Source organism: Aspergillus versicolor, assembly GCF_001890125.1.
Source record: "Aspergillus versicolor CBS 583.65 unplaced genomic scaffold ASPVEscaffold_2, whole genome shotgun sequence".
Lineage (NCBI taxonomy): Eukaryota > Fungi > Ascomycota > Eurotiomycetes > Eurotiales > Aspergillaceae > Aspergillus > Aspergillus versicolor.
Genome location: NW_024467525.1, coordinates 378,289 through 398,245, shown reverse-complemented (window position 1 = coordinate 398,245; position 19,957 = coordinate 378,289). Strand labels below are relative to the sequence as shown.

Here is a 19,957-nt window from a genome sequence, read left to right as displayed (position 1 = left end):
CGTGAGTCGGGACTCGGGACACGAGCCGAAGTACTCCCCGCTCCTCATACGTAGCTATGGAGGAGATTATGGAGTAGGCATCCGAGTCCCGTCCCGGCAGGACTATCTCGGGGAGGAAAGGGGAATATCGGTAAGAGATCTAGACTCCATTTTTATTCAGTGCATTATATTTCTGCGCACGTCATAGCCAGAGAGATGGACGTCTACCTAAAAGAATACTTGGAAGGAGTAGACTTGAAATCCCCAATATGATTTTGGATACAAGCGATGTCTAGCATTGGATATCATATAGTCACTGATAAGATAAAAAGACGAAAAATAAGAAATGTTGTGTACACGCCGCTGAAACAAAGAATAAAGAAAACGAGTTCCGAAAGTCCGATTAGAAGCGACATATTTACCCAGTCAATTCGTGGGCCATGTTCGTAATAAATCCGGGTAAAGCTGGATGAGAAATTTGAAAAAGAGGAGAGAGGAGAGGACAACCGTTTATGAGTAGAAAGCGCTCTTTTGGAAACTCTCCGACGGGATGTCGCCCATCTTGCTCTTCAGCTCGGGCTTCTGTTCCGGGGCAGGTGTCTCCGCGGTGACACGCGCCTGCATTGTGTTGCTACGGCTGCCAGCCTCACTGCCAGACGTGATTGCTTGCTGCTGCGGCTTGCGCTGGATCGTCTCCAGATACGGGCCCGGGAGATAGCCGACACGACCGTCTCGGGCGCGGCAGCGCCACCATTCCGATGCGTTGCCCATCGGGTCGGACTTGCTGAGCACGGCGACAATGTCGCCCTTGTTCACTGCTAGATCGATTCCATTGCTCTCTTGTGACTCGGGAGTGTAGTCATAAAGCACTCGGCAGAAGTCGAGCTTCGCCGGGTCTAGAGCCGCCTGCGTAGGCTCGCCGTTGGGGCCAACCATCATCTTCTGGCGCTGTTCCTCTTGCGAACGTGCAAGAGACTTGATCAACTTGCCCATCAGATACGGAAGACCGAAAAGAGCAACCAGGAACATTAGGAATGGCTTCCTTGATGGCTTAGGTGGTGCTGGTGAGCCATCTGGAAGTGATGAACGGCCACCCATGAATGCAGCAAAGGCTGCCGGTGTGAGAGCGGTGGCATCTGCAGGTGGCGGGCGACCGGTGATTTTCGCAATCAACGTTCTAAACCATCTTATTATTGTGAAAATTCCCAGGGCGGAGCCGAGAGTGTTGCGCAGGTTTCCGAACTGCTCAGCGACCGAAACCATGGCTATAGACAATTAGTTTCCGAATCCAATTCTAGCGATCGGGAAAGGACATCATCAAACTCACCGAAAAACGAGCTATGTGTCGCCATATATGTGCTTTCAAGCATCTGTGCGAATCCACCAAAGGCCCCGACAATACTCTCGATCATCTGGAAGGTAGCCTGGGTACTTTGGCCGAAAGAATTCGTCAAACTGTTGGGATCATTGGGATCACCGGGCATGCCGCCGCCGTACATCCCTCCCATACCGCCCATGCCACCATACATGCCTCCCATACCACCCATACCTCCATAGCCACCATAGCCACCGTACATCGAACCCATCGACCCCATGCCGCCGAAACGAGAGTATGGGGATGAGTAGCTGCTGTAACCGCCGATTCCTCCGTACGGAGAAGCTCCAAATCGAGAGCCTCCGTATGGGGAGTAATTTGAGGCGTTTTGGTTCGCCACGGTGCTGAGTGTGCTAGGTCGGGAAGGTAAAGAGGGGGCGGCGGCGGTGGTTGCGCTTGTTGTGGAGGTGGCTGCGGTCGGGGTCGCAGCCGAAGTTGTCGCTGGGGTCATGGCAGAAGATGTCGTTGCGGGCGACGACGAAACAGCGCCTAGTTGAGGCTCATGAGAAGGGGTTCCTCTTTTAAAAAACAAATCAAGGGGAGGGAGGGCCATTCTTCATTCACTTACCGGCAGCAGCGCCGGCTCTCTCCCACGGCTTGGGTGGCGAGACAGACGCCATGGGAAACACGAGCGAAAACTCAGTGCCGCATCAGTTGGATCCAGAAAGGACGAGACCAACCCCAAGGGCTTTTCAGATTCAGAGCCTCCTGAGATCGCGAGATCGATTTTAAAACCTGGGTCTGGGGATGAAAGCGTGGAGAGAGGAATCGGACAGATGAAGGCGACGAGGGAACGTGACAAAGCCGACCAGGCAGTGGAGCAGTTTGTGGTTGGTCGATGGCAAAACGCATGTGGCCGGAAGTGCCGAGGCTCCGAGGGCCTCCACGGTTGCCGACGGCGAACCCCGTACTCTCTGCAATATACTCTCCTATTCTAACTTATAGGTGGCAAAAGCTTGAAGTAAAATAATGTCATCATGCTAGTGCGCATGGTCATAGATATGGAACATCTCTATCATGTTATATACAGTTCGTGTAATGCAATAGCCCGCACAACTCCAACCCAACGCCAGATCCGAATAATACAATCCCAGTGCCACTATTATTAACTTATCATTTATTACAATTCCTCGTGCGTTTCAACCACACGTCGTTGCTTTGGGAGTTGGATTCTCCAAGTTCGTGGTGGTACCGGAAGACCCAGCCAGTAGGCCCAGAGGCGGTTAACCTCGAGAACTCCAAGTTCCCAGCTATAGAATACAGTTAGGAAAAAAAAAAAAAAAGCACACTTTACCGACGTCCTCGACTTTGGGGGAACACTTACAATGTCCAGGGGATATTGTACCAGCTCTTGAGAATGAAGAGAGCAGTATCCCGTACCACGCCGAACTCAGCCTTGACGCTCTCCATGATCGTTTCGTCCTTGCGCCTTACGCGGGTGCGCTCCCAAGGGCGATCTTTGACGATGTACTGATAATCATCATCGGTGCCTCCTTCGTAGTAGAAAGTTGAGCCACCGTCTTTGACTAGACGCCGAACTGTCTGACCCTTGTGACCCTTCAGTGCTCCCGAGCCTGCAGCGATAGCGAAGACTTGACCATCCGTAACATCCATGGCGCGGTGGAAGCTTCGAACTGCAGCAATACTGTGGGAAATGCGGCCCAGAGTGTTGATCAGAGCTACCAGTTCAGTTCGGCGCAGAGGAGGGTTTTCGCCATTCTTCGTCTCGTCGTACTCAAAAAGAACCTTCAGTGCGGTGCCGTAGCCGTTGACCTGGAGCTTACCCCAAAGTCGACATTTGTCGCATCCGACACAGTCCATCAGTCGGCTCACATTTCGGAATCGGTTCCGGAAATCTTCCTTGAGGTCTAGAGCGTTGGGGTCTTGGAACATGACGTTCTCGTCGAAGATCTGGGGACGTTCCGCAAGAGTAGATGTTAGGAGCGACATCTTCTCTTTGGTCTCTCGGTCCTGTACCGGGTCGCCGAGACAGTACGTGTAGCCCTCAAGATGCTTCCGTAGCTTAGACACCGCACGAGATACCAAGGCATAGTTGAAGTAAAGGTTCGAGATGCGCTCTGGGTGATTGTGGATCCGTTCCTCGAAACATTGAAGGTTGGGATGCCACTGTCCAGTTGTCTGGTTGAGGTAATCCCAGCATAGATGTGTTGAGATAGACGCATGCATTCCGCTAATGAGACGGTGGAAGACCCGCTTCTCAACACACTCATTATCCAGCGGCAACAATTCAGGCCGTTTCAATTCCTTCTCGAGCACGTTTCGGAAATCCTGCACAGCCTGAAGCCCGCCAGCCTGAAGTCCACCACCAAACCCACCCATCGGAGAGAAGGAGGACTGTTCAAGTTCCGGAGTCGGCTTCACAAAACAGTTCTCACGGTAGATGGCGTCCCAGACTTGATGCGCACCAGCTCCAGCGTACCCCGTGAATCGCTCCGGGTTGTCCGCCAAGCTGACATAGTCACCCTTTCCACTAGCCCCCTCGTCCTCAGGAACACAGTAGTCCCGCTCATCGCACTCATCATCGTACTCGACCACGCAACTTTCCCCAACGTTCTCTCCCAGCATTCCCTGCAGCGGCCGATCCCGTGGCCTCTCATGTTGTTGCTTACGGCCCGGATGACCGGCCTTGGGGCCCTCAAGTTTACTCAGCTCCTCCGCGCGCCACGTCAACGGAATATCCTCTTCCGAGTCTATAGTATTCACCGCGCATGCGATATTACCGCACATGCTCTCGGAATCTGACCAGAACGGACATACTTTGTTGAAGAGGTTGAGACGGTAGTATGAGAAGAAGTCTGTTTCTTGCGTAATGGACTGGAGGAGGCTGTAAACTTGGTCGTTGATGGAATCGACTGTGTGGTAGGAAACGCAGGCGTCCGAAACCATGGATTTGGGGTCGATCTGGGGGAAACAAGATTATTAGACCTTGCGGGTTTCACTTTGGTGGAGAGAGAGGGTGTAGCTTACCGCGCAAGTGTCATAGCTGTGGTAGTGCTGATCAGCACCGGCCAGGCTCATGAAGCCGAATACAGCCAGGTAGAATATTTTCGCCGCTGCGCGCATTTTGTCGGCTGTGATAAAGCGCACGGGGACGATCTCGGTATGATGGGGGGAGAGTACTATCTTGTACTATCTCCAATCGAGGCACCAAGTATTGAAACGAGCGAGGGACCCTGATAGTTGTGGCTGTGGCTTCACGTGAAAAAAAAAGAATGGCAGTAGCTCAGAACGTGGCCACAGGGGTCCAGAGGGTTCGTTGAGTATCTAATATCAAAAAGCAAGTTGCATTGGCAGTTGCGATGGTTTGAAAGGGAAGAGAAAAAAGTCAGCGGCGAAAGTATGAAGAAGTGGCAGCTCGAAAGTGGACAAGCTGTCCTTGGTGGCGGAGTCTTGTATGGGGAGACCGAAGGATCATCCGATCGCTTTTCTTATTGAGAGACGGACGATTTCTTGGCGACTTATTGATCAGTTCATCTCCCACTCGTTAGAGACCACGGACCACTCGCTATTGACGCAAAATAGCAAATTAGCACTCTATCCGAAGCAGCAACAGTCCCATCCGTCGCTCTCAGACAGTCGGCGTCTCTCCGCCATATCCGACGCCATTATTAATCAACGTGAAAAATGGCCCCTTCACTAATGGCCGTACAAGAACATTCCCTAACTTTCCCTGGTTTCGCCCTTCATCAGTCAATTCAGACACTTGTCCTTTTTACCTCGATCCTGCTGCGGACCGCTTATCCGCAGGACCCTCCGGCTTACCCTTTTGACTGGATTAAATACGTTGGCACTACGCCGGTTCTTAGTATCCGTATTCCATTGGAAATGTCGGAAGAGGCCGGTCAGGCCACCAGGTCCTCCAAAGACCCAAACGGGACGCCCAGCCAGGACTCAACTAGTACTTGGGTGAGTTGATTTGGGTCAACTCAACAGGATGCCCGTTACGATCGTCCGCCTTACATCATGCGGTCAGCATGGCAGTGGAAGATCCACACGGGTGTGACGCGTTATATGCAAAGCACCAGTAGACCGCACGAGATTTGACAACCCCAGATAAATTCAATAATCAACGTTTCTCAGAATAGATAGGAGTCTGGGACTCTGGGCGATGCACGGGGCACAGTCTGACGACGTACACATTCCTGAGCTTCTTGGCCAGGGTGCTGCTCCTAACATACGTAGTGACTAGACTCCCTAGATTCGGAATTTTTGGGTACCTGGACAGACTACAATGTGCATCCCTCGCTGCGTAAAAAGTTAAAAAGGGTTAACCCCTCAATCGCCAGCATCGATTGGCAATAAATATGCAGTCAAATCGATAATTGAAAAAGCACTTCGGAGCATTCTGCTCAGTTCAAGGTCTTCATTCGCTCGTGGCAAAAGAATGCATTGGGAGATATGCTCCGTTCGTACTCCAGGCCACAAAGTTACAGTATACGCGTACCAAAGGTTACAAGAATGTAAATATTAAACTCAATATATATAATAGTCTAAATAAACTCCTTCAACTCCTTGCAAACTGGGTATTGGAGCCACTAGGTGACTCGAGAAGATAGAAAAGAAAAACCGCGCAGACTGACAGAAAAAGAGTCAGCCTTTAGACGGAGACCCTGTGCTTCCGTCGAAAAACGTTCCGTATCGGAGCAAAGGGCTTTGCAGGAGTGTTGTAAAAAGGATCGTTTCTGAAATCTTCATCCGTGAATTTCTAGGGGTCCGTTAGTCTGCGCTCTGATATCAAACAAGGGTTAATCTAGGAGTCTTACGAATGGTGGAAGGCGGGAAAAGTTTCCAGCGTCACTCATCATATTGTAACCTTCCTCGTAATCATAAGTCTGGCCTTCTTGATCGGTATGCCCGGGAGGGAAGTAAGCAACCCCGTCAAGAGGGCGCTGGCTGTTGAGGGAGTCGGCGATTTTGTGGTATGGAGTTGCTCTGAGGGCCTCTGCGTTAGACTCTCGAAGGGCCTCAATAGGGCTTTCCTGCGTATTCCTGTTGCGCTCAGGATAGACAGCATCGTATGGCCCCTCGTGGTGATAAGAGAACAAGGCTGCGGAGTCTAAGCGGTCGATGATATCGGGGCTGACGATTTGGGAGTGGCGAAGTTTGCGCCCAGAGCGACGCCTTCCACGGCGGTGATGAGGAGCCTCATACATAATGTCATCGTAATCCGGAGGTGGGATTGGAGATGAGCGTCTATAGCTCATAGAGGACCGGGTGGGGGATGGTGAAAGAAATCGTTGGTAGGGATTGTTACTGCCCAACGACGAGTTGGAATCCATGCTCATTCTGGGGCTGCGAGCCCCAGGGTACATGGGATACGATTGATAGTGATCCATTGAATGCCGATACATCTTTCCTCTTTCAAGTTGAGAAGGGGGGAGCCGAATAATATAGTAAAACAGTCGATCTCTTTGGAGTCTCGGGGCACAGAGGAAGTCTGTAAGGAGTAAGTGGGAGGTGATAATGGGAGAGACTAGCGATGCCTTACGTACCGTTTAAGAACGGGATGGTGGGGCCTCCGTGGTTATTGATGTAAGGAAGTATATAGACCAGATGTGTCACTTGTGATGGCAGCCTGACAGGTCGGTTGGAAGTTGGAGAGTGAAAAGGAGGAATTTAGAGTCGCGGGGAGCCATTACGATGATAAATAACCGGGGCAGGCCCAAAATAGAGACCAACGACATACTTCTCACAGTGCTCTCTCACGGTCATCGCCTCTGGGCTGTGTGAGTGACGTGAGAGACTCCAGGCTGACGCACGATGGGCTCCGCTCTGGCCAAGGTGTTTATCGATAAGGACCCAACTTTCCCTATTCGGGCGTAGTTCCTATCCCGTTCAGGCATAGATCGCGGATCTCACGGGAGCGCTAGACTCCTTCGGTTGCATTGGGCCCTGACGATGATGAATAGATGGAGATGATTTCCCCCTCCTTCTGGTCCTTCGATGGCCTTCGACTCGAATCGGGGCCGAGAACTGCATCACTACAAATCATTTACACCTCTTGGCCAGTGCCAGTCTTTCCACCCGAGTATTGTCGGCAGAGAAGGCCTCTTTCGAGTCGCAATTCCGTCAGCTGACTCGCCCACTGCGCCTGAGCGCCACGCAGCTGATGGAATGCTGTACAAAGGCAACATTTATTTTGGGGGGCGAGGGGTAGCTTTTCTTTTGGGAAATTCTGCGCGGCCTTCATCTTGCCAAGCAGCTCGCACAGATAAAGTCCGCCCTTCATCAAGGCGACAGGGTTTTGGAAACCGAACTTCGCTTTAATTTTAAGATTAACCTTTGGATAGTCTGCAACGACGGCCTCGATCTGGCCTGAACTCCCCCGGGCCCGGCCAGCCTTACACGCTTCCCAATCGGGTTAAGCTCGGTTCTCGCTCCACCAACCCAGGGACTTAGTCTGGCCCTGAATGACGACGACATTATTCTAGACTACCACAGCACATTTGCAAGCCTTCGAGGTACATGATCTCATTCTTTGTCGTAGATGAGGCCGAATCAACCAACTGTCCTCAATCGAGCCCTCGTAATACTCGATGAAGCTATGGTCGCCAGGTCTAAAGGTGTCGGGAAGTATACCCTCGGAGTCAGTTCGTCTCGCAGGCGCAAAGGGGCCATTAGCAAGGAAAATCTCCTATTTGTAAATCAGGTACAGGGGGGTTACCTAGTAACTTACCCAGTACTGTTGAGGTTGGAGTCTAGTGGAATGGGGATATTACTGAGGTCATATAGTCTTTCCACCCCAACCCCAGAATATTCAAATCCACTCATAGGTGACATCTGAAATGATCCCAAATGCTCGACATGGTCATTCATTCAAAAACAAATAAAATAAAATGGAAATACCACGGGGGTACCCTGCAGGCATGCGAACACGCGATGTCGAGCCTTGACAAGTTTCTATATTAGTAAAGGACTCAGTCATAACGCAGGGGTTGGTATAGCGAGCAGCGTGGATACAACCTGGGCGAGCTTCATTGTGTTCAACCCAGCAGTGACATTATACCATGATGACCGCTGTTAGTTCTCCATAACAAAGAATATTGGGACGGGATTCAAGAAGTATAGGAGGGTCGGCGAGCCCAAAATTCAAAACTTGCTTTGAGCATATCGGCTTGAGATACACCAAATCTGTGAACACGCCTCTGCCATGTGTACTCCCGTACCTGGTACTAAGGTAACTTTCTGGCCTCCATCTGGAACGCGACTTGTGGGGCTTCGCTCGCGCACATGCCTTGTATCAATGACACCAAGGCATAATAAGTCTATCCTATAGAGCAACCTGACTGGGATTTGACACAACATATGCAATGGCATTAGGATACTCCAATACAACCCATTCATTAAGTTGTTCTGGTACATACGACCACAGGGTGTGGAAAACAGGGCTTCCCGTCCGCTCAGCCGTACTTAAGCCACACGCCGGCTGGTTAGTAGTATGGTGGGTGACCACATGCGAATCCCAGCTGTTGTATGTTTTTTGACCACTTTTTTTCAATCCCCCGATTAATCTTGTTATTTATTGACGTGGACCAACTTTGAAGCTATTGTCTAAAATTCGATTGATTTTATTACTCTTTAACTGATGACAGGCAAGAAATGGTTCCGATGAGCAAAACAGCCACGTGACCAGTATACACCCATTTTGGCTGTCGATTGGGCCCAAGCTAAAGCCAACGGAACTGCCAGTTGCAGGTGGCATGATGTTCTGCCTTGGCATGATTCATGGCTCTGGTGCAATATTCTGATTCCGAATCGGACTCAGGGCAAGAAGGTCCTCCCAGAAAAATAAATAAACAAAGAGAGGACACATCAGCCCGTAAACCGGCTTCATCGCTTCCGCCACTGCCTGCGTCTTTCCACGACTTATATGCTTCTAGCACGAGAGTCAGTGTGAGGGACGATCCGAGCCTTCATGGTGGTCGCAAGAGAGCAATTCCCCATGTCGAGGGGAACTGGCCAACTCATATATACCTTGAATGTGCGTCGTCCATGCCAGTTTGTTATGTCCGCCTACTGACCAGAAGTTGTAGGGTACCCGTCGAAAGATGAGCTCAGGATCCTGAGCAACATCATTAAACAAGCTGGAGGTATGCTTCAAGGAGAGCGGGCAGAGATCCATAGCTTCTTGCATAGTGACCTGGGAGCACAACTTCCCCTGCATATCAGCCTTTCGCGGCCGGTTGTTCTTCGAACCGAACAGAGACGGCCATTTATGGAGATGTTCGAATCTGCGTTTGAGAAGTCTGGTTTATCGCCGTCAGTAATCTGTTGCTTCTCATATGCTATATAACTTGCACTGACTTTCCCGAACAGTTTCAATGTCCAGGTCGACAGTCTGGACTGGGTTTCCAATTTCGAGAAGACACGATGGTTTTACGTGCTGCGAGCAAAACGACCTGATAAGGACTACCTGAACCATCTCTTACATATCTCAAATCGTACACTTGCGCTTTTTGGCCAACCGCCACTTTACGAACCTGCGTCAGATCTTTCAAAATATAGCGGAGCGCAACAAGACAGCAAATCTAATTTAGCTGCCGACTATACTGGGTGTTTCCATATCTCCATTGCGTGGAGTCTGACGGAGCCATCTACCGATGAAAGGGAACGCATGAAGAACATAGACTTTCAGGAGCTCATTGCTCTTAATATCAATTTTGATTGCGTGAAGGCTAAGATAGGCAACAATGTCTCAAGTATACCACTTTAATGAGAGTGCTTCACAGGCGAGAAATGTTATATGGGGTAAATATCCAACAAAACATTATATATCTGCCTCATTTGTGTTTCAGAAACGAGAACGAGCACCTGAACTGCAATGGACTTGATGCGGGCAGCTGGGCATGTAGAGGCCTGCAAACTTTTGCTCTTTGCTTCCCTCAGCACACGAAACACCAAGTTACTGTAGGATAATTTTATATATACTATGAGTTCACAACTAGATTGTAGCTCACACACTTAGTATCATTATCTTAATGGACATAGTATTCTGTTAACCATTATCTCAGTCTGTTCTATGGTTCGGTAATCAGTAGTGTATTAATACCGTAATATTACATATAAATCATGAGCAACGACGCGCTTCGACCTGTTCCGTTTCTCTTCCCCTCCACCAACGCGTCGGACGAGGCTATTCGTTCGCCAGCGTTGACCTGCAACTTGGGCTTCTTCACGAGGAAAAATGTCTCAAATGCATGTTCCCCCCGTAGCTTTTGTGAGTTGCCTGCTAATATCTTTCCACGCCCCTTTAGCTAACTCAGCACTAGGAAGACCTCCAGGCTTTCCAAGCGAAGCATTTCCCGGATACTATCAAGCCTCCGCCAGTTCACCCCGCCGTGAACCAGACTGGTTCTAATACTGCCTACCAGAAAAGCCACGATACCAGTGCCGAAGATGACTTGGGCTACTACCCCGACGGGGTAAAACGCACGCTCACGGACGAACAAATCCGCATTTTTCGACACAGTGAGATCCACGCGCTTCTGCGGGAGAGGCAGATAAAGGCCGAGAATGAGGAGTATGAGCGGAAGTTTGGAGACAAGGCTCAGACGGGGCCTGATGATCAAGATGCTCAAGGAATTTCAGAAAAGAGTATTGAGTCCGTCTCTGATGGCGACCAGGCTGAGCTTGACGCTAAGGCTGTAGCCGGCAAGAAACGCGCTGTGGATGAGCCTGGGTCTAGTCAGCCGGTTGCGAAAAAGCAGTCGACTGTCCCCGCGGATGTGTATTTGGATTATAATGAGGATGAGGCTAGTGTTGCTGCCCGGTCTAGTCATGGACGGACGGCTGCTCCTCCGTTCGCCGGGCGGAGAATCATCTCGTACGACGACTGAATGCGGGCTTTGAAAGATCCGGACTTCGGCCATAATTTGACTATTTAATGGTCGGTGCCGCGGTGAGTTTTCTTTTTCTTTTCTTTTTTTCCCCTTGATATCTCAATATTATATGATGAAATCATCGTATCAGTCATCCTTAGTCGGAACGCCATACCATGTAGCACATGTGTGAGGCTTTGACGACTTCAATCTTCTCTCTGAGCCAATTGTTTCTACTGAGCTTCTACTCGAAAGGTGGTGGAGATCGTGTACTAACCATCCCATTGAAGTCTAGCAGACCTCGTTCTATCTATACTCAGTCGTTGAACTGCACGACGTCATGAACGCTAACAGCATATATACTTGTACGTGACTGCACCTGTTGGAAAAGATATTTGGTTAACGTGACCCAGATGATGGCAAGACCGGCCGATAACATTTTCCAGGTGCCTATTGTTATCCTGTTAAGTCAGTTGTATCCGGCCCTGTTTCGGAACCAGGGCCCAGAAGATAGTCATGCCGACCAGCAAGCCTATCATTATCGGCTGGAGGACCTCGACACCAGCGCGAGAAGCTATCGCACCGGTCAAGAACGGGAATGCAGCACACCCTGCTGATCCGAAGCTGGCAGTGAAACCTGGGCGGGTGTTAGATTATCGATTACCTGATCGGCGGTATTTGACTGCGAGGAATAACATACCGATCGCCCCGAGATGCAATTCTCGTGGAATAACTTGGGTGATGACATAAAGTCCCACCGGGTAGAAAGGGCCGATGAAAAATCCTGCGTGAAATCAAGGTCAGATATCTATCCAGTTGTTGTACTGCCGGCTACATACCTAGCAAACAAACCGAGATGGCATTGATCAGGATGCTCGGAATAAGCCAGAACATAAGCTGGAATATAACTGCCAGCTTTATGTATATGAAAACCATGCGTCTCTCACCAAATCGGTGTGTCACGTCTGCCAGGGCAATTCGACCTAACGTAAAGCCACACCAGAAGATGGATGCAACGTAACCAACCTTCTCGGGTTCTCCATGCCGCACCGCAACTAGGAACTGAACGATCCATCCTGCAACGGTCATTAGCAGTTACTTCAGAATAGGCGTCATGCAGGGGTAGAGAGGGCAAGGTCTATCCTACCGCCAAGGGTAATCTCAGCTCCAGAATAAAGGAAGAAAAACATAGTAAGAAACCAAAGCGACCGATGCGAAAGTGTCTCCCGCAGTTCTCGGCCCGGCGTCCCCTTCGCACCAGGATCATTCGGCCTAAACAAGCCATGGCGGAAGGTCCAAACGTTGAATAGAATGTTGATCACACCTAGAATAAGCGAAATGAGGTAGTAAAGCTGCCATCTCGGCGTGTGCGCAGCAATGGGATTCGCAATAAGCGGAGCTAAGATGGTGCCCAGCCCATAGACAGCATGGAGCACACCTAGCCAGCGGTGCGAGTTGCGGACAGTGACGGTGAAGCTATTCGCCTGGGCATCGGCGAGCCCCAGACCGAAACCCGTGAATACGAATGCGACCAGGAAGAAAGGGAACGAGGGAGCCCAGAACATAAGTGCGTAGCCGGTGCATTGGAATGCGACGCCGAGGACGAGCGTGCCGCCCGTTCCTAGATGCGAGCAGATGTGGATGTTGGCAAAGGATGCGGTGAAGCCACCGGCGAAGTTGACAAGGTAGATGTATGATATCTCGAGGAGGCCGATGTGAAACCAGGGCTGGATGTAGGGAATTAGAGGCCCGAGTGCGGCATCTGGGGGGTTTCAGTCAGATCAGTTGGACAAGCATGAATGATGCATGAAGTTCATACCGTTGAATCCGGCGCACAGAATCGAGAAGTTCGTGCTGATGATCTTGCTGTATACTTCCCGCGCATCTCTGTGAGTCACCTTGGATGGCGCGGAATCCGAATCTTCGTCGTCGTCGTCGTCCGGTGTTGTAGCACTCTCCAAGTATGGAGGGGGATCATCGTACTCGTACTCTGATGATTGAGTCATGCTCGAAACGGATTGTGCAATTAAACAACTCTCAGCGGTAGGTGTGAGCAGAATTCAGACACTCGCACCCAGGACAGCGACAGCTCTTATCAATTCGAGAGCTGCATTGATTGAGCCGTTGAGCTCCAACGCAACGGTCGGAGGGGTAACCCTGTCTCATGTAAGCCAAGAATGAACGGCGGAGCGCCGATGATCTGCCGTTGGCGAGAGATGGCATCCAAACCGCGATGAAAGGCTGCCCTCCATTGGGGCCCAGGCCTATAGTTACGGAAAATTCACGGACCAACCGTGTGATCGCCTCGTAAACGTTTTGTTGTGGTTTCACAGGGTTGTCGGGAGACCGGGTCACAGACTCAGACTCTCGGACCGCAGAGCGTTACGGCGTCACATTGCGCTTCGAGTCGTGGGGGGGGGGGGGGGGGGGGGGGGGGGGGGGGTAAGCTGCATTGTTCAGCTCCAACATCCTGGAACCCCGCAGCGACCCCTCTGTGACTGCATTGATCATGCATGCGCTCCTTGTCTGAAATGGTCAGCTCCGTCTCGCTCCGGTTTTCTGTTTGGGAGTTTCTACGACGATGGACGATGGGCTTAGTAGACACTCGTAAGTGTTGCTATATGGCTTGAGGTGGCAGCTGGGAACACGAGGACATGGGATGTCCTTGATTTGGCCTTGCATCCGGCTTTTTCCGTCCTTCCAGCGATAAATCCAGCTTATCTTGGAGATGAGTTGTGTAAATGAGTCTGCGGTAATCTGAAAGCCGCCTCAACCGAAAGCTATAATTGAAAGTACGTACTATACGCCTGCTATCCACCCCGATAGCTTTAAGAACCTTAAAATAACCTGAGTTATGCCCGAAACAGTAATGTTCATAACCGAGAATTTTTATGTTCACAACTCCATACAAATCTGGGGCGGGTTCGAACAGAAGCCTTCCAGAAGCCGTCCCGTGCCGGCCTCGGAGTTGCCTCCTTGCTCCGGGGAAGGAAGAATCGCCCAATTCTCGAGTGACCAGGATGCAAGCCACAATTTTAATTCCCGAGCTTGATCAGCCTGACCAATAATGCAGCTTCGCTCTGACTGCCGATCGCAGTCTGTAGTTCTCGAGCTCTATACACAGCCCTATACCACAGGAGCCTCACGATGCCTGCTGGAAGACTTGATACTTCCGCCTCCCAAATTAATAATGAACGGCCGGTGAGTTGCTGTCGTTCCCCGGCATCGGAGGCGTTGAAGAAAATTTCCCCAGTTTCTTGAAATTTCTGTTACGTCGCGGTTCGCCATTCGTGGCAGCGGCCCACCCGGACCACCTGATGGCCGCGATCTCGTCCCAGTGGCGGAGACGAGGTTTCATTCGGTGTCCTGGTCCAGTCAGGGCAGGCTCTTGACCGGGGACTATATGCCGTCCTGAACTTTCAACGCTTAAGCTTCATCGGTGGCTGCCGACTATTCCTCTCCTTCTCCCACCTGTCACCTTCTCTTCTCCATCTCCCCGTATACCCAGGTCGACGGCCGACTCGCCTTCTTTCCCTCGCTGCCCGCTCTCTTACTTTTGTTGGGTCGTTCTCTCACTACGCCGTGTCGATCCTTTTTCATCAGTCGCCTCTCACATCGATCTCAAATGACTCAAAACACGTCGGACTTTCCGGCTCCCTACGGCCAGGACGCGTCGGGCCCAGAGAAAAACCTCGCTGCCGACGAGGCCTCGTTTGGCAATGACGAAAAGAAGGGCATCACCCCTCCGTATGCGCAAGACGCCTTTGGTGAAGAAGAGTTCGCGGAAGTCAAATACAAAACCTTGAAGTGGTGGTACGCAACCAATTGCTCCAATTAAATACCGCCGCAGAACTAATTTAACTCTTTTTTCTTTTACAGGCAATGCGGTTTGCTCATGGTGGCCGAAACGGTGTCCCTCGGTGTTCTCTCGCTGCCGGCTGCAGTGGCAGGCTTGGGATTCGTTCCGTACGTCTTAAAAACGTCCATTATTACCAGTGGATGGGTTGCTAACTAATGTAATATAGTGCCGTCATCATCCTTGTTGCGCTGGGTATCTTCGCGACATATACGGGCTACGTTATCGGACAGTTCAAAAACAGATACCCCCAGGTTATGAACATGGCAGATGCGGGTGAGGTTTTGGCCGGTAAATGGGGCCGTGAGATTCTGGGAGTTGCGCAGATGTTGTTCTTCGTCTTCGTTATGGCGAGCCATCTGCTCACTTTCACTGTTGCCATGAACACCCTCACAGAGCACGGCACGTGCTCAATTGTCTTTGGAGTTGTGGGAATGATCGTTTCGTTCATTCTTTGTCTGCCTCGGACTCTTGAAAAAATGTCCTGGCTTTCGCTTGTTTGTATGTGTATCATCACCACCATTATGCGCAAGGCTAACTAGAAAACAGCATTCATTAGTATTTTCTCGGCCGTCATGATTTGCATGATTGGAATCGGTATTACCAAGCCGGGAGCAGACAATATTGTGGCTGTTGTTGATACCGATCTCTACCACGGTTTCACTGCGGTGACGAACATTGTTTTTGCCTTCTGTACGTTGTATTCCATTTCTTTTGGACTATTGAGACGCATGCTAACCCTAACAGGTGGACACGCTGCCTTCTTCGGACTTGCTGCTGAACTGAAAGACCCTCGCGACTTCCCCAAGGGCCTGTGTCTACTTCAGGGAATCGACATCTCTCTCTACCTCATTGCAGCTGTGGTGATCTACCGTTTCGGCGGTGCTGATGTCAGTTCACCAGCCCTAGGCTCCGCAGGTCCAATTGTCGGCAAAGTTGCCTACGGAATTGCTCTTCCAACTGTATGTTCCAACCATTTTTCATATACAAAGCCATCCACATAACTAACTCAACCCTCAGATCCTTATCGCTGGTGTAATTTACGGCCATGTTGCCGCAAAATACATCTACCTGCGTATCTTCAGTGGTACCGACCGCATGCACAAGCGCGATTTCGTTGCCGTCGGCACCTGGGTCGCCATCGCTGGCGTCCTCTGGGTTATAGCTTGGATCATCGCCGAGGCGATCCCTGTCTTCAGCAACCTGCTCAGTCTCATCACAGCCCTCTTCGCAAGCTGGTTCACCTACGGTCTGTCCGGCATTTTCTGGCTCTACATGAACAAGGGTGTGTGGTTCTCCAACTGGAAGAAGGTCTGCCTTACATTCCTGAATCTCCTTGCTTTCGTCGTTGGTGCCGTGCTTTGCGGAATGGGTCTCTGGGTTTCTGGGAAAGCGTTGCACGATCATCCCAGTTCTGCCAGTTTCTCTTGTGCGAATAATGCCTAGAATCCTTGCATTTGCTAGGGATTTTGCTGTTGCTTGAGTCCGTACATGTATATACTTACTACCTGTTTTGAGCCTTTCAGCTGGCTGTTCATGGCGTTGTGGAATATTTTTTTTTTTCCCGTCCGTTTTGCTTTGCTGTATGAGCCAAGGCATTGCATTGACTGCATCGTGTATAAATACTTCTTCTACTGCATTGCATACATAGCCTTTACTTACTTTTAATGGAGCTTGATGCTTACGATCTCAAATTGGAGTGTGATACCAAAATCGGGATGGAAGTAGTAAACTGGTATAAGTAGAAGTATAAAGTAAGGGTATTTTATATACAAAGTGGGCGGATAACCACCGGTTCAAAAGTACAGTCTTCGGTCATTCGAAACAAGTGAGTAAACTTAAACTTGTCCCAGTCTGAAGATAAGGTTCATAATATAATAGAATAGAGAAACGGGGAATTCAGTTTAAACTCGCCCGCTTCATCCGTCTTCTCTTTCGTTGGCATGACTTGATCGCTTCTGGTGTTAATATATCACCTGGAAGCTCGAATTCTTTCTCCTCGACGTCAGGTATCGGCTGCCCAAATGCGAGGCGGCTGCGGCCCTTGCGATGCCCCGACATGGCTTGCTCTCGAAGATGAGGTTTCGCGAAGAAGGATGTGAACGGTTTTGGTGGTTCTGGAGCAGGTGGCAGTTCGGGCTCCGGCTTCACTTTCGGCCGTTTCCCAGCTGTTGCGGATCGAGCTTCTTGGAGAAGTTGCCGAGCTGCTAGAGCATCGACATCGTCTGGTGGCGGTTCGCTGGCGCCTTCCTCCTCTTCTTTCTCATTTTCTTTTACGTGGGAAGGTTCGGCAGCGTCGGGGTGAAGAGACGAATTCTTATCTTTGTCAAGCTTACGTCGCTTTTCTTCTTCTTTCCAGATCTTGAACTTTTGAAGCAGCGCGGAGATTTCTTTGATGAAATAGTCCCGCTTTGGCTCGTATAGTTTTTTGTCTTGATCTGATAGGCTTCGGCCAGTAATCCCCATGACACGCAACCAATCTTGGCTCTTCAGTTCATCCAGAAGACGGTCTAGGTTCTGTTTCTCGTGCTGCGCGCGGTCCCGCTCGATGTTTCGGAGCTGCTTCTCCTGTCGTTCATGTCGACGGTGGACTTTGAAGAAGAATTGTTCGTTGAGGGGGTCTTCCCCATAATTCTCTCCAGCTTCAGCCCCAGGGTCATTATTTGATGGCGTGGGAGGATCAGGAAGGTCGATAACTTCGCATTTATGTAGATTAACCAAAGGGTTTCCGAATGGTGTGTCGCCGTCGGAATTCGAAAAGGTAGAAGGAGGAATGGGAGGCTCGGTAAGGTCGTCAATCAGCTTAATCACTGTATTTCCCGAAAGCAATTCTACAATCGCATCGATGAGTCAGTCCCAAAACCGGATATCCTTGCTAGAGCATGTTGCGCGGTGGAAGATGTACACACCTGTCTTCGGAGGCTCTAGGCTTATCACTTGATCATAATTCGGAAAGTACAGCGCCAATTCACTTTTCGCCCTCGAGCTCCCATCGTGGGAGCGAAGGCTCCGCCGCTTCTCCGGAGCCGTTGCGGCAGGCACTGCTAACGATTGAGGAATTAAGTCGCCTGAGGGAAGGATCGTTGATCCTCGAGGGGCACGGGTATTTTTTGGGTTTGAAGGCTCTGTTATAACTTGTCCCGATGCCGATTTTGACGGTTGCGTAACACGGCGCTGGCGGTAGGCGGCGGAGGTGGGCGTAGTAGTATTAGACGGTTCTTGGGCGGGTTTGAGGGTAGCGGGAGCCGTCGCAGGAGAGATTGTATCGAGGGGATCGGGGGATTCGGGCTCGAAACCACCATTCATGTATAGCGCCGTTGAGGTAGAGATTGGGGTATCATGGTGGTGAAGACGGAGGTTTCTGGCGCGCGGAGTGTTGCCAGCAGGTGGCGGAGAGGAAGTGGTGTGGGCGGAGGAAAGGGCGAAGAGCGGTCGCGGTCGGCGGAGCTTTGTCGAGGCGGAGGATGGAGTGCTTTCGATCGTGGTGTCTAACAGGTCTGGGGAACTCTTGCGACGACGCGATGGGACAGCGTTCAGGCGAGGTCGCTTTGAGGGAGGCGGTTGGAGGGAATTCTCACCCGTGTCGTTCGAGTCTAACGCGCGGAGAGAGGACCTCGATCGCACCGGCATGACGGCAGTGGGGGTCATTGGAAATGTAAAAGAGCGGAGAAAGGATGGGATTTATCACAGTCGCGACCCTGACCCATCGTTATCCTTATGAGGGTGCGAGAATTGACGCGTTGGAAGGGAGGATTACGAGGAGAGCGAGAATGACCGGATTCGGTCAACTCGAAGCCGTCCCGTTGTTTCAGTCAGCACAATCGCGATACTTGGTCCTATTCATGCGCGACTATTGATGCCTTTTTGTTGTAGTATTATTAGCTGATTGATTGAGAATGTGTTACCCATTAAGACCCCCATTGTTAGCTGTATAGTTGACAGTCACACTACGCGGTATAGATCTTTCCCTTCAACCCCTTGAGATAATCCACCCCCGACTCCAGCATCCACCACGCCGTCAATTCGTGCAACCAATTCGCCAGTCCGTTCTCTAACGGAAGCTTCGTCTTCGAGTCCTTCTCTCTAATCATGAGCGTCTCGTTATGGAATACCGCCACTCCCTCCTCGACCTCGACACTCATCGCCAATCGTCCCTGGATGCCCAGCTGGAACTCAAACTCCACCTTTTCGTCCGTGCGTAGCTTAACTCGATATGCATTACAGACAAGATCGCCTTCTCCAAATTCAAGAGTCTCTATATGCGCTGGATCGAAGCTCTGCTGGGCTTCTGGATCCGACGCCATGAGTTTAAGTAGACGAGCTTGTGGTAAGTATGTGAAGAAGGCCATGTTTCGGCGGAGGAGAATGGTGAGCAGTTGGCGTAGTTCAAGATCTGGCAGTGCACGGCGCGGTATTGCGATGGATGCGTAGTCGTAGACAGCATAGCACTTTGTGTTGAAAACCTCAGCAGGGAGAGATGAAATGTTGTGTGGTGTTGAGGGAGAGAGCTGGCCGCGAGTTGAGTAATGGCGAACGCTCGATGCGAGGTATTGTTTCTGGCGTGAGAGGTAGAGAGATACAGCTATCGAGATGCCACTGAGGGCTGCCGCTGTGATGATGATGGTTTTCTGCATTGTAGAGGCCTTGTATAATCTCGATATCCCGGAAATAGCTCCTTGTATGTTTTTCAAAAATGTTGTTGGGAGGGGTTGAAGAAATGTCGTGAGAGTTTCGAGAAGATGTCATCGACTTGTAGGAGAGTTCAGTTCCGTCACGATCTAAATACGAACTTGGCGTTTGCCTTTCTTGGACATTCGTATTCGCTCGAGCCAGGACATCTCAGACCATTTTCATGCATTTTAGCCAAACGCATTCTGCTTGAAGTTTTCCCTAGTACAATAGCGCGAG

The 19,957-nt window shown here is 50.6% G+C and overlaps 9 protein-coding genes across 9 annotated transcripts; 4 read left to right on the top strand and 5 right to left on the bottom strand.

Moving 5' to 3' along the window:
• Positions 1-489: 489 nt before the first annotated feature.
• On the bottom strand, positions 490-1,974 carry pex13 (peroxin PEX13; the record flags this gene model as incomplete). The annotated part of the gene is made up of 3 exons (XM_040806091.1): positions 490-1,244; positions 1,307-1,872; positions 1,919-1,974. The coding sequence occupies 3 exons, from the start codon at positions 1,972-1,974 to the stop codon at positions 490-492; spliced, it is 1,377 nt and encodes a 458-aa protein (XP_040663613.1).
• Positions 1,975-2,474: 500 nt separating this feature from the next.
• ASPVEDRAFT_49770 (ER oxidoreductin) lies at positions 2,475-4,438 on the bottom strand (the record flags this gene model as incomplete). The annotated part of the gene is made up of 3 exons (XM_040814217.1): positions 2,475-2,604; positions 2,679-4,276; positions 4,343-4,438. 3 exons carry the CDS (start codon positions 4,436-4,438, stop codon positions 2,475-2,477), a joined length of 1,824 nt encoding a protein of 607 aa, XP_040663612.1.
• Positions 4,439-5,014: 576 nt separating this feature from the next.
• Positions 5,015-5,677, top strand: ASPVEDRAFT_24772 (uncharacterized protein; the record flags this gene model as incomplete). The annotated part of the gene is made up of 3 exons (XM_040809695.1): positions 5,015-5,281; positions 5,309-5,372; positions 5,565-5,677. The coding sequence occupies 3 exons, from the start codon at positions 5,015-5,017 to the stop codon at positions 5,675-5,677; spliced, it is 444 nt and encodes a 147-aa protein (XP_040663611.1).
• ASPVEDRAFT_433235 (uncharacterized protein) lies at positions 5,632-7,047 on the bottom strand. The gene is made up of 3 exons (XM_040812791.1): positions 6,864-7,047; positions 6,139-6,812; positions 5,632-6,080 (listed from the first exon to the last, which is right to left on the bottom strand). The coding sequence occupies exons 2-3, from the start codon at positions 6,724-6,726 to the stop codon at positions 5,973-5,975; spliced, it is 696 nt and encodes a 231-aa protein (XP_040663610.1). The 5' UTR covers positions 6,727-6,812; positions 6,864-7,047; the 3' UTR covers positions 5,632-5,972.
• Positions 7,048-8,843: 1,796 nt separating this feature from the next.
• Positions 8,844-10,359, top strand: ASPVEDRAFT_37294 (HVSL domain-containing protein). The gene is made up of 3 exons (XM_040811436.1): positions 8,844-9,356; positions 9,409-9,634; positions 9,692-10,359. The coding sequence occupies exons 1-3, from the start codon at positions 9,101-9,103 to the stop codon at positions 10,086-10,088; spliced, it is 879 nt and encodes a 292-aa protein (XP_040663609.1). The 5' UTR covers positions 8,844-9,100; the 3' UTR covers positions 10,089-10,359.
• A 200-nt stretch (positions 10,360-10,559) lies between these two features.
• Positions 10,560-11,211, top strand: ASPVEDRAFT_24769 (DUF3807 domain-containing protein; the record flags this gene model as incomplete). The annotated part of the gene is made up of 2 exons (XM_040809694.1): positions 10,560-10,592; positions 10,645-11,211. 2 exons carry the CDS (start codon positions 10,560-10,562, stop codon positions 11,209-11,211), a joined length of 600 nt encoding a protein of 199 aa, XP_040663608.1.
• Positions 11,212-11,657: 446 nt separating this feature from the next.
• Positions 11,658-13,445, bottom strand: ASPVEDRAFT_49768 (putative MFS transporter; the record flags this gene model as incomplete). Its single annotated transcript, XM_040814216.1, has 6 exons — positions 11,658-11,830; positions 11,894-11,977; positions 12,033-12,248; positions 12,341-12,955; positions 13,013-13,183; positions 13,439-13,445. 6 exons carry the CDS (start codon positions 13,443-13,445, stop codon positions 11,658-11,660), a joined length of 1,266 nt encoding a protein of 421 aa, XP_040663607.1.
• Positions 13,446-14,818: 1,373 nt separating this feature from the next.
• ASPVEDRAFT_124601 (neutral amino acid permease) lies at positions 14,819-16,495 on the top strand (the record flags this gene model as incomplete). Its single annotated transcript, XM_040806196.1, has 6 exons — positions 14,819-15,006; positions 15,073-15,159; positions 15,219-15,550; positions 15,599-15,742; positions 15,797-16,011; positions 16,070-16,495. 6 exons carry the CDS (start codon positions 14,819-14,821, stop codon positions 16,493-16,495), a joined length of 1,392 nt encoding a protein of 463 aa, XP_040663606.1.
• A 453-nt stretch (positions 16,496-16,948) lies between these two features.
• ASPVEDRAFT_49766 (acetyltransferase SAS4-like domain-containing protein) lies at positions 16,949-19,683 on the bottom strand (the record flags this gene model as incomplete). Its single annotated transcript, XM_040814215.1, has 4 exons — positions 16,949-17,880; positions 17,959-18,642; positions 18,807-18,837; positions 19,042-19,683. 4 exons carry the CDS (start codon positions 19,681-19,683, stop codon positions 16,949-16,951), a joined length of 2,289 nt encoding a protein of 762 aa, XP_040663605.1.
• Positions 19,684-19,957: the final 274 nt, after the last annotated feature.